Raw genomic sequence first — 13,072 nt, 5'->3', positions numbered from 1 at the left:
TTTTTCTTTCTTTCTTTCTTTCTTTCTTTCTTTCTTTCTTTCTTTCTTTCTTTCTTTCTTTCTTTCTTTCTTTTTTTTAGATTTTATTTATTTATTCATGAGAGACAGAGAGAGAGAGAGAGAGAGTCAGAGACACAGGCAGAGGGAGAAGCAGGCTCCATGCAGGGAGCCTGACGTGGGACTCGATCCAGGGTCTCCAGGATCATGCCCTGGACTGAAGGTGGTGCTAAACCCCTGAGCCACCCAGGCTGCCCGAATTTTACATTTCTTATCTTTAGAGACACCATAGGGTAGTAGTACTCAAACTTTTTGGTCTGAGGATCTCACTACATTCTTAAAAATTAAAGACCCCAAAGAGCTTTTTTTTTTTTTTTTTTTTTTTTTATGATAGTCACAGAGAGAGAGAGAGAGAGAGGCAGAGACACAGGCAGAGGGAGAAGCAGGCTCCATGCACCGGGAGCCCGATGTGGGATTCGATCCTGGGTCTCCAGGATCGCGCCCTGGGCCAAAGACAGGCGCCAAGCCGCTGCGCCACCCAGGGATCCCCCCAAAGAGCTTTTATCATATTTTCTATAATAGAAATTAAAACTGAGAAGTGTAAAAAAAGATTAATTCATTTAATAAGCCCATTGGATGTTACCATCAGTAATATTTTTTAAATGAAAAGTAACTTTTTTCTAAAACAAAAGTGAGAAGAGTGATATTGTTCAACATGTTTGCATATTTCTCTTATGCCTGGTCTAATAGATAGCTGGATTTGCTTGGGCATTCACTTTGTTGCAACATGTTTCTCTGGTTGAGGTATATCAAGAAAGTCAAGCCTCAGGGATAGGTAGTCAGAAAAGTGAACAGTATTTGACAGCCTTTCCAGATAATTGTGGATATTCTTTTATCTGATAGCATACCAAAGTTCAAAAAGAGAAAAGTTACTAAATTTATGTGCAGTGTGGAATATAAAATCCTATCAATGAATGTAAAATCTCTCATTAAAATTTATTGATTTCTCTTACACTTTTGAATAAATCTTTTACCCATACATGTTTTTTTACATCAGCGTTGGTCATTTGGAAAATATTAGTTCACAGAGTTATATAAATCTTTTAAAGTTAGTATATTTCATTGTAAAATAGCAAAAAATCAGGGCAGCCCCGGTGGCCCAGCAGTTTAGCGCCACCGTCAGCCTGGGGTGTGATCCTGGAGACCCAGGCTCGAGTCCCAAGTCAGGCTCCCTGCATGGAGCCTGCTTCTCTCTCTGCCTGTGTCTCTGCCCCCCCCCCCCTCTCTCTCTGTCATGAATGAATAAATAAATAAAATGAAAAAGATGAAAAAAAACAAAAAATCAGATTCATAATATCATCAACAGAAAATTCCTTTTAAGTATTGGGAAGCTTATCCTTATGCTCAAGCTCACAGTGCTGTTTCTTTTGGAAGATTGAATTTTATGACTAACAACAAGTTATGTCAGTTTTCATTGAAGTGACAAATTTATTTTTTGAGAAAATGTTGGCCAAGCAGCCAACTCAGAATAACTGTAGTTATAGGTCAGTCCATTTGAGTAAAACGTTGTTCTGTGAAAAATAGCTCAGTCAGATCATAATTTAAACAGTCTCAAAAAAAATAAATAAATAAATAAATAAATAAATAAATAAACAGTCTCACAGTGCTTTTCCTCAGCATATTGTATTTTGAAATGCAGCAAATGTGTTTTATGTGTACTTCACCTTTTATTGCACATGTTAAAAAGTGTGCATTCAAGGATTGGGGTCTAATAAAATAATTTTTACTGCTTTAACTGAAACTGGCTTTAAAAAAATGCTGGTTTATAGCTGTAACACAGTGACTACTGGTACATTTAGTGCTGTTGCCTTGATTCTTTCTGAGACATAAGCAGTTTTGCCTGCCATTATTTTGCAGTATCAGTGCAAATGTCAACACAGTGAAAAAAGCAAACAGTGTCTTTTATTATGAAATAGCTTTGACCTGAATGATCCTTTGAAAAAGTTTTGGGGATCCTGAGGGAATCTGCAGCCTACATTTTGAGAACCAATATTGTAACACTAAAATTGAGAAGCTCCAGTAACAACATTGTATTTAAAATAAGCTAGGCAGTTCTATCTGCCTCTTTATCAAGTAATGCCTGGTATGGGAGGGGGAAAAATAACTGTTCTTTAAAATACCTCAAATGTGTTTATTTAGTAGTCTTATAGCACTTTTAATACCAGTCACATTTAAACTGTTGTCAAGTCTTTAAAATTTTGTTATTGGGGCACCTGGGTGGCTTCAGTTGGTTAAACATCTGACTTCGGCTCATGTCGTGATCTCAGAGACATGGGATTGAGCCCAGCATCAGGCTTTGCATGCAGCAGGGAGTCTGTTTCTCCCTCTTCCTCTGCCACCACACCTGTGGGCCCCCTCCCCCCCCAACTTGTGTGCTCACTTGCATGTGTATTCTCTCTCAAGATCTTTAAAAATATATTACTTATTTTTATTTATTACTATTTTTGAATAATTTTTTCCGTATTTGTATTTTGAGACTTAAATTATTTCATAATCTGAGTATGAAAACATTAACTATGGTAAATAGTTTTAATATACTTTAAAAAAATTACTTCAGGCAGGCATTCCAGACCCTCCAAATATGTCAGAAGAACTAATCCAATTGAAAGCCAAGGAGCGACACTTTTTGGAGCAATTATTAGATGGGAAAAAATTAGAAAATTATAAAATACCAGTACCCATCAATGCTGAACTCAGAAAATATCAGCAGGTAAAGTTTTATACTTACCTTATAGATCATGATTATTCCTTTCAATGTACCTTGAAGAATTTTTAAAATTGATTTAGTAAAATCTTGTGTTTAGTGTCTTTATACCTATTTTTCTTTTGGCTACAGAAATAAAAATTTTATAGGAAAAAATTTTTCATGATTTGTTCACATTTATAATTTTTCTCTTTCTCCCAACCTTTCAGGATGGTGTGAACTGGTTAGCATTTCTTAATAAGTATAAACTTCATGGAATTCTATGTGATGACATGGGTTTAGGAAAAACTTTACAGTCCATCTGCATTCTAGCAGGAGATCATTGTCATAGGTAATTTAAAATGTTATTTTTTGAAAAGAGCTTTCAGATGCTGAGAAATGTAAATAAGCCAATTAATTCATTGTGTTTTATTGTTGAAAAGGGCCCAAGAATATGCAAGATCAAAATTGGCAGAATGTATGCCACTTCCTTCTTTGGTGGTTTGTCCTCCAACATTAACAGGTCACTGGGTGGATGAAGTAGGTAAATTTTGCTCCAAAGAATATCTCAATCCATTACACTATACTGGACCTCCTACTGAAAGAATAAGGTAAGAACTATACAACAAAAAAATGTTTAATCTTTGTTTTAAGAACTTTAGAAGGATAAAATTTATTGAAAATGAATTCTAGTTTTTTGGTTGTCAGAAACTTTAACTTATTTAAGAAAGATGAATATACATTATAAAGGTATAATCAGTGAGACCCATCAAAGTTTAAGGACTTTAGCCATTGTTAACAGTCAATTGGGTTTTCTAAGTATTTGACCTAGGAACCAAAGCCATTCTGTATGCTCTTCTTGGGAGCCTTGTGGTCATAACATATCTTTCTCTAAGAGCTCCCTCATCCCCAAAATGCTTTTGCTCCACAGTGGCTGCTCTGGCTGCCCTGATAACCATAGCATCACTAGAGTTCTATTAGCTTTACCCTTTTTCTCTTAAACTAGTACATCCCTTATGTTCCTAAATAGAAATTTTGAAGAGCAGAATTTCATTGATTTCTGTTCATCTTATAAAGCATGGGGAGTCATAGGTTGCTGATTAGTCTGTAGATTTGCTGCCCTTCTGTATCTGTAATAGTTAACATACAGTAAGCATTTATTAGCCAGACGTTATTCTTAGTAGTTTTACATTTATGTAAAATTGTGTATTTGCACAATCACCATATGAGGTATGGTTATTATTTTTGTTCCCAGTTTGCAGATAAAAGCCTAAGACATGGGGCCTGGGTCCAAGGTCACACAGCTAATTAAATGGGCAGAGTGAGGATTTGAACACAGGCAAGTCAACAGCTTGCACTCTTAAAGAATTTACTGTAGTGTCTGTCAGAATTTCTTCATTTAAAAGTGAAAACTCAAACTAGCTTAAGCAAATAGGAAATTCATTAATTCACTAAATTGAGAATTTTGGGGGTGATTTCTTGCTTCAGGCCCATCTAGATTGCTCTATTTGCTCTTCCTCCCCATACATAGCTTATTTTTTGGTCTCTCCAGTTGTTGGATAAGATGACCATAGACAGGATGCTAGGTAGCTCAGTCAGTTGAGTGTGCAACTCTTGATCTCAGCTCAGGTCTATCTTGAAGTTGGGAGTTCAAGCCCTGCATTGGGCTCCATTGGACATGGAGCCTACTTAAAAAAACAAATCACCATAGACAGTCTTAAACTAACCACATTCTCTTAGCTTGGCAACTATAGTAAACAGAGATCTTCTCTCTTCTATCATGGTTATATCAATACTGGAAATGATTTGGATCATCCTCCCAAACCAGTCCTTATGGTCAGGAGATAAAATATTGTGATGAATGACTCAGCCTGGTTCAGTGTTCCATCTCTTTGGTGATTATGGGGACATGTGGCTCCCTCTTCCCCAGCACAGCATGGAGTTTGGAAGGAATAATGCCTTTAAAGAAGAGGTGTTAGCAGATAAAGTGTCCATCACAGTTTGAATCAGGTACCCACCTCTTTTCTAGTCAGACTGAGTTAGGCTAACAAGGCCAAGTCAAAAGAATAGTCTTCAGGTAGCAGGCTCATGGATGTAGAGCAGGCAAAAAGGAAAGTTGAATTTAGCAGGCACGTTGAAAACACCTTGTCAGATGGTAGCTGTAATATCCCCTTTAAAGTTACATTATAGACTTCACAGATTGCTTGCTTCCTAATCTTACTTATTTTTAAATATAGGTTACAGCATCAAGTAAAAAGGCACAATCTGATAGTGGCTTCATATGATGTTGTGAGAAATGACATAGATTTCTTTAGGTAAGAATTAAAATTTTTTTTTTCTTTAGAAAAATTTAGTATCAAAATTTGAAGAGAGTTAATATCTTCCTGTCTGAAAGACTCTTCATATGGTTCTTGCCATATTACTAAAAGATGGTAATTTTTTTTTTGCTTATTCTCCCTTAGAAATATTAAATTTAACTACTGTATTCTTGATGAAGGCCATGTCATCAAAAATGGAAAAACAAAATTGTCTAAAGCCGTAAAACAACTCACTGCTAATTATAGGATTATTCTTTCTGGAACACCAATCCAGGTAATTATTGACTGTTCTCTCTATATAGATTTGCCATGTGGAAAGAAGACTTGACATTTGGCAGGGAATTAAGAAGTGTTTTTCTTTTTTTAGTTTATAAGAATGTTAATTTCCAGTTATTGTGTTTTATAGTGGTTCATTTGGTTTGTAATAGTATCGGAGCAAAACAGGTTTTAAAAGCAATGTGAAGGGGTGCCTGGATGGCGCAGTAGATTAAGTGTCTGATTCTTGGTTTTAGTTCTGAGTCATGTTCTCAGGGTCATGAGATCAAGTCCCCACTCAGTGTGGAGTCTGCTTGGGACTCTCTCCTTCTGCCCCTTCCCACCATCCTTTCTCTCCCTCTCCCCCTCCTTCTCTCTCTCTCTAAAGTAAATAAATCTGGGGCACCTGGGTGGCTCAGTGGTTGAGGTTTGCCTTTGGCTCTGGTTGTATCCCAGGGTCCTGGGATCAAGTTCAACATCAGGCTTCCCGCAGAGAGCCTGCTTCTCCCTCTGTGTATGTTTCTTTTTTTTTTTTTTTAATTTTTTTTTTTTTTTTTTTTTTTTTTATGATAGTCATACAGAGAGAAAGAGAGAGAGGCAGAGACACAGGCAGAGGGAGAAGCAGGCTCCATGCACCGGGAGCCTGACGTGGGATTCGATCCCGGGTCTCCAGGATCGCGCCCTGGGCCAAAGGCAGGCGCCAAACCACTGCGCCACCCAGGGATCCCCCTCTGTGTATGTTTCTGCCCCTCTCTGTTTCTTTCATGAATAAATAAATAAAATCTTAAAAAAAATAAAAATAAAAACATTGGAAAGCTAGAGCTGATTCAGAGGGGAATCCTCATTTGGTAGGGGTGTGAATACCTGGGGTTAGAGGGGAATTGGAAGAGATTTAAGAAACTTGTGACGGGATGAGCACTGGGTGTTTTTCTGTATGTTGGTAAATTGAACACCAATAAAAATTAATTTAAAAAAAAAAAAAAAAGAAACTTGTGATGGAAAAGGAAGGAGATGGGTAAATTCATAGAAATCTTTTGGGATTCCTGGTGGCTTGGTGGTTGAGTGTCTGCCTTTGGCTCTGGGCATGATCCTGGGACCCAGGATCAAGTCCCACATCAGGCTCCCTGTGGGGAACCTACTTTTCCTCTGCCCTTCTCTCTGTGTCTCATGAATAAATAAATAAATCTTAAAAAAAAAAAAAAAGAAAAAGAGAGAAATCTTCTGATACTTTTGAGAGATTCTATAATGTTCCAGAGGAATGGTTGCCAATGTTCACACTTAGCTTCCATAGCCAACTCCAATGGGAAGATACCCTTCATCATTCTCCAAAGAGTGGAAGGGTGAATACCAGGTGACCTCTGAGATTCCTTCTGACTCTTAAAAAAATGGACAGTTCTTTGTTTACATATTTGTTACTTTTCTTTTAAATTTAATTTTGGTGATGGCCTGATCAGTGTGTTAGGATTTTGTTCTTTAGGTGAATGCTTATTGTTCACAATATTACTTTCACAACATGTTTGGTTTTTGGTTTGCTTAAAGGCCATCTTTCTTTCTCCCTTCCCCACCTGAACATTTTAGCCCTGAATCTGTAAGGGTTTTTGCACTGAAGACCCATGGTAGTCCAGAGTTAGGAGGCAGAGCCTATGTCAGATTAGAAGGGTGTCCATATGGGAGGGCAGCCCACCATGATGAACCAGAGTCTGAGGGAGATGAAGAGGGCTTCTGGAAAGGAATAAGGGGGTGGGGATGGTACCTTAGGATCCACACATATTGGCAATGCATCCAAAATGAAAAAGTGCTGATTTCTTTCTTTTCTTATTTTTTCTTACGTTTTAAAAAATGAAACTTCAGTAATAGAATTGGAAAAGAACCTGTGTTTATTTGTCATGACCCTTGAATACTGGATAGACTTGACCTATAATGAAACTCTTCTAGGTTTTCCTTAAGAAATACTGATGTTGGCCAAGATCTTTAAATTTTGCTGTTAATTTTAGTATCAGAGATAAAAGAATCAGAAACATCCATCTTTCTCCTTTCTTTACTACTTGATAGATGCCGTCAGTAGGATTTAAACACTATGGGCCAAGGCTTATTCTGGTGGAGGAGACTTGAAATTCTACCCAATGAGATAGAATATTTTCTCCAAGAATACAGATGTGAATTTTACACATTAAAATCTGACTATATGTAAAAATGTGGTTGATTACCCCCTCGTGTATGTCATCAAAATGAGCTTTCATTAATACTCCATTTTTCAAGTGTAAGGAAATAATTCCAGTACAAAAGATAACTGATGTTCCTTTCTTATACATAGAACAACGTTTTGGAGCTGTGGTCATTATTTGATTTCCTCATGCCAGGATTTTTGGGGACTGAACGCCAGTTTGCTGCTCGATATGGTAAACCTATATTAGCAAGTAGGGATGCTCGAAGCTCTAGTCGAGAACAAGAAGCAGGTATGAAAAAGATGTAATTCAATACTGTGCAAGTGACTCTAACTTATTCCTAACTTTTTTGAAGTCATTTTCTCTTACTGTTAATAGGTGTTCTTGCAATGGATGCACTGCACCGCCAAGTCCTGCCATTTCTTTTGAGAAGAATGAAAGAAGATGTTTTGCAGGATCTTCCACCCAAAATTATTCAAGATTACTACTGTACTCTTAGTCCTCTGCAGGTTAGAAATCTGGTGATTGTGGTTGTTGGTGGTATGTTTATTAGGAGAATGCTTTGAAAAAGTCACACAAGTATTGAATAAAGGGGATTAGACTTTGCTTTATCACTCCAACCTAGTTTCTACTTTCATACAGTTTAGGAATATTCTGTTTTAAATAGGTAGAGATAGGATCTGAATGAATCTTTTTGGACATGTAGATACACATTTGAATATCTGCATTTTGCATATGGCATTAAAACAAAAGCCAGTATCATAGTTGCTTTCTTATATGTTGAATTAATCAGAAATTTTGCAAGATTAAATGATAAAGAAATGAGCCAATGTTTATAAGGCCCAAAAATCTGCCTGTAATGTCATATCTTCACAACAGCATTATAGGTATTGTCAGTCTCCTCTTTTGCAAATAAGGAAGGGGAAGCTCAGAAAAGTTAAGTAACTTACTCAAGATTATATAGCTAATATATATCAGGGCTGAGTTTCAAACCTGGGAAGTGGGACCTCATCCCTTTAAAAGTACTATTGCATTACCAGTAAATTTTTGAAATAAGATGGCTTTTGCACAGTTCTGATTTTGTACAGAGACCATTATCAAGGGAATTTATTTTAGTTTTTTTTTTAAAGGAATTTATTATATGCCTTTCCTTGTGTAGTATTTTGTAAGGGGAAACTATCCCTTGTCTTAGGAAGACATGCCTATAATTAGAATTTTATTTTAACTTTATGTTTTAGGTTAGTTTGCATCCATCCATTTCAGCATTAAGAGTTGCTTTAGCATGGTAAAATGAAGAAAAGATATATAGACACACTCAGAAACAGTCTTTTGTCTCCTATCTGTACAACTTAAGTTTAGAGCTTAACAGGACACTAATCTAGATGCTGAGATTTCTGTGATCATTTATGTTATCTACTTCAGCTGTCTGGGCCTCCAATCCTCATTTGTAAAAATTGGATTAGTATTTCTTGAAAGGAATATTTTAGGAGCAATGAGATAAAGACTTTTTGAAGTAAGTACAATAAAGAAAAGCTGCCATATGAAAAAAAATCCATAGTAGGGGCGCCTGGCTGGCTTATTCAGTAGAGCATCCAGCTCTTGATCTCAGAGTTGTGAGTTTGAACCCCACGTTGGTTACAAAGATCACTCAAAAAATTGTTAAAAAAAAAAATCCATGGTATGCAGTTGGTATAAAACACATTTAAGTAGCCTGGAGGAGAGGAGCTGGGAAGGAAGTGACATTTGGCTTTATTTAGCATTCACATGTTTTTATACTTTACTGTTCTTTGAGCACTCTTGATTTTCTTCCCTTTCACATTGTTTTAGCATGTATAACGCAGGAACCCAGACTCCAAGGTAATGCTTCAACATTCATGAGTTCTCTTTTTAGGTAGTAGTAGTCTTTTACTTCTTTTTACTTTTTTTCTTTGTAAGTTTTACTTATTTAAGCAATCTCTACACGTGATTTGGGGGCTTGAACTCATAATCCTGAGATCAAGAGTCACATTCTCAACCGACTGAGCTAACCAGGTGTCTCAGCAGTGATATTCTTTAAAAACTTGGTCTTTTGGAATATACTTATAGAGTACCACATAATTTCACTTAGAGAAGATTTTCTTACTTGTAAGGGTTCAGGTTCTCTTTTATTGGTAATACATTTATCTTCCTCAACAAAAATGGAGTCTAGGACTATTTGACTATTTTTTAATATTTTAGCAGCCAAGCGTAATGTGTTATACTTGTTTTCTAAATATAATTTTAAAGGAATTTACCAAGATGTAGTGGATAATTTGTAATTAGGAGTAAAGCATAGATATCATGCTTTGTTTAATGAGGGCTGGGTTGGGCAGCCCGGGTGGCTCAGCCATTTAGCACCGCCTTCAGCCCAGGGACTGATCCTGGAGAGACCCGGGATCGAGTCCCACATCGGGTTTCCTGCATGAAGCCTGCTTCTCCCTCTACCTGTGTCTCTGCCTCTCCCTCTGTGTCTCTCATGAATAAATAAATAAAATCTTTTTTAAAAAAATGAGGGCTGGGTTTAAATGACTGCTTTTATTGGCATTTGCTAGCTATGTTTTGAACCATTGAAAATAAATTTACTTAACTGCTTTTGTGGCGGCAATTTTACAGGTTCAGCTCTATGAGGATTTTGCTAAGTCTCGTGCCAAGTGTGATGTTGATGAAACAGTTTCTTCAGCTGCACTTTCTGAAGAAACTGAAAAACCAAAGCTTAAAGCTACAGGCCATGTATTCCAGGTATACCTTTTAGTCTCCTTTTTCATTCTTGAATCATATTCTTCAGTGCAGCAATTTTAACGCAGAATACTAAAGCATGGGTTTATTTAAATTTTTCAGTATTGTGTAAACATTCTTGAGAATAAAAGAATACTAATGTATTTTCATATTTATAGTTATTAATAAGCAATTTAATATTAAAATTATACAAAATGCAACATATTTTTGTATATTACACGAAAAGAAGAGTTTGAGAACTTTTGCTTTACATTTAAAAAATACTGAAATGCCTGCTATAAGGCAGTAATTTTTGTTAGCTCAAGGATTAATTAAAACATTGGAAAAAACAAACTCCTCCCTTGTAGCATTGAACAAGGAGTAAGTAAAATACATTTTATGTAAGAGAAAATAAAGCAGAATATAGGGTTATACAGTATAGCAGTTATCATGATTGTGTTTTTTTTTTTCTCGATTGTGGTTTTTAATAGAGGGATCAGGGATGGCCTCACTGAAAAGGTGATAAAGCAGAGATCTGGAGGATTGAAGCATGCAGATATGTGGGGGGAAACAATTCCAGGCAGAGGATACCAAAAGTACAGATGTCATGAGACAGATGATGCCTGATGTGCTCAAGGGAATAGCAAGTGAAAAAAGAGAAAGTGTTAACTCAGTCTTTCTGTCCCTTTTGAAATATTCCACTATAGAAAACCTCCTCAAATCCTCTTGCCACCAATAACTGAATACCGCTAACATTTTTAAAGATAGAAGGAGGGGGGGAAATGGTTGTGAAGGCTAATACCTCTCCCATAGTTGCTATCTTAGTGTCCAGCAGTCTCTTGAGTTTTGTCAGTGGAACTTGATTTCTAATACAAATCTCAAGACCCGGGCTCCTGGGTGGCTCAGCAGTTGGGCGTCTGCCTTTGGCCCGGAGCATGATCCTGGAATCCCGGGATCAAGTCCCGCATTGGGCTCCCTGCACGGAGCCTGCTTCTCCCTCTGTCTCTGTCTCTGTCTCTCTCTCTCTCTCTCTCTCTCTCTCTCTCTTTCTCTCTCTCTCTCTGTCTGTGTGTCATGAATAAATAAGTGGCATCTTTAAAAAAGAAAAGAAACAAATCTCAAGACCCAAATCATAAGCCAAGTAAAAGGCAAGAAAGAATGTAACAATTAGAGAAAAGAAAGAATAGACCCGGAGGGTTCTGATTCTTAAACACAACTACTTGAAATAACCACTTTGTTCTACCTTCTCCTCTCCCTGACTTGCTGAATTAGAATACTGTGTAGGGCAGAGACTTACACATTTATAAGGTCCTCAAGAAATTCTATACTCATTGAAGTTTGAGAAACCCTTTGGAAATCTTTAGGAAATGTTGCCTATTCTAGAAGTAATTGTAAGCATTTTCAGGCACTTTGGGAAAGAGGTCTTTCTGCCATGAGAAGCTCATTGTCTAGTGAGGGAGACAGACATAAACTGTATAATTTATACAAGCTTATAAGTGTTCTCATATAGTGCACAAGGAGCACAGATGAAGGCATCATAGATGAGATGTTTGAACTGGTCCTTGAAGAATGAGTGGGAGTAGCAAGAATAGGAAAAAGGGCATTTTATGGATGGAATAGAATAGGAAAAGATACGGAGACACAGACATTTGTGGCACGTATGGACTTGTATAAACTTTTTCCCTCTTAAAGGCATTACAGTACTTACGTAAGCTGTGCAACCATCCAGCATTAGTCTTAACACCTCAACATCCAGAATTCAAGAGTACTACTGAAAAACTAGCAGTTCAGAATTCTTCTCTTCACGATATTCAACATGCCCCTAAACTCTCAGCTTTGAAACAGGTAAGTAGGTATCATGAGGTTAGTAGATGTGTGTTACACATTCTTGATCTGTAACACTGAGTAAATTTGCTTTTCCAAAAGATTACTGATGTGTTTACCATATCTTTTATTTTTTAATGTAGTTTGTCCCATTTGTGGTATAGCTTTTTTAAAAACTGTGGTAAATATATGTAGTATAAGGTATGCCATTTTAACCATGTTTAAGTGTACAATTCTGTGGCATTAATTACATTCACAGTGTTGTGCAGCTGTCACCACTATTTCCAAAAGTTTTCCATCACTCAAACAGAAACTGTACACATGAAGCAATAACAGCTTCATGTAAGTGGCATCATATAATATTTATGCTTTTGTGACTGGCTTATTTCACTTGGTTTTCAAGGTTCATTTGTGTTTGTAGCACGTATCAGTACTTCATTTTTGTGGCTGAGTACTATTATTATTTTTATGTATATACCTCATTTTGTTTATCTAGTCCTGTGTTGGTGGACACTTGCGTTGTTTCCACCTTTTGGCTTTTGTGAATAATACTGCAATGAATGTGAGCTAATAAGTATCTGTTTAAACAGCCCCTCTTCTCAGTTCTTTTGGATGTAGATGTAGGAGTGGAATTGCTAGATCATTTAGCAGTTCTATGTTTAACTTTTTCAGGGACTGCCAAACTGTTTTCCATGGTGGCTGCGCCATTTACATTACCATCAGCAGTATGCCATGGTTTTAATTTCTTCACATCCTAGCCAACACTTTACTTTTATTTTTTTTTATTGTGGCTATCCCAGCAGGTGTGAATTGCTATCTCATGGTTGAAAATGCCTTCTAAGTCTTTGGACCATTTTTAAATTGTATAGTCTGTCTTTGGTTGAGTTTTAAGAGTTCTTTTATATTCTAGATATTATTAAGCCCTTATTAGATACATGATTTTGCAAATATTTTCTTCCATTCTGTAGATTGTCCTTTTACTTTATTTAATAACGTCTTCCATGGTTTCTTTTTTTTTTTTTTTTTTTCTTCCATGG

The 13,072-nt window shown here is 36.7% G+C and overlaps 1 protein-coding gene across 1 annotated transcript in view; it reads left to right on the top strand.

The window, feature by feature from the left end:
* The window catches only part of BTAF1 (B-TFIID TATA-box binding protein associated factor 1), a 74,311-nt gene that overhangs the window by 51,535 nt on the left and 9,704 nt on the right, over positions 1-13,072 (top strand). Inside the window, exons 24-32 of the mRNA XM_041744207.1 lie at positions 2,615-2,767; positions 2,971-3,092; positions 3,184-3,351; positions 4,978-5,055; positions 5,203-5,332; positions 7,628-7,769; positions 7,857-7,987; positions 10,110-10,235; positions 11,904-12,056. Coding sequence (XP_041600141.1) covers positions 2,615-2,767; positions 2,971-3,092; positions 3,184-3,351; positions 4,978-5,055; positions 5,203-5,332; positions 7,628-7,769; positions 7,857-7,987; positions 10,110-10,235; positions 11,904-12,056 — 1,203 coding nt within the window. The remainder of the gene's footprint in view (positions 1-2,614; positions 2,768-2,970; positions 3,093-3,183; positions 3,352-4,977; positions 5,056-5,202; positions 5,333-7,627; positions 7,770-7,856; positions 7,988-10,109; positions 10,236-11,903; positions 12,057-13,072) is intronic.

This window comes from Vulpes lagopus, chromosome 2 (genome assembly GCF_018345385.1).
Source record: "Vulpes lagopus strain Blue_001 chromosome 2, ASM1834538v1, whole genome shotgun sequence".
Classification (NCBI taxonomy): domain Eukaryota; kingdom Metazoa; phylum Chordata; class Mammalia; order Carnivora; family Canidae; genus Vulpes; species Vulpes lagopus.
Note: the sequence above shows the minus strand (reverse complement) of the source record. Positions and strands in the feature narration are given on the sequence as shown.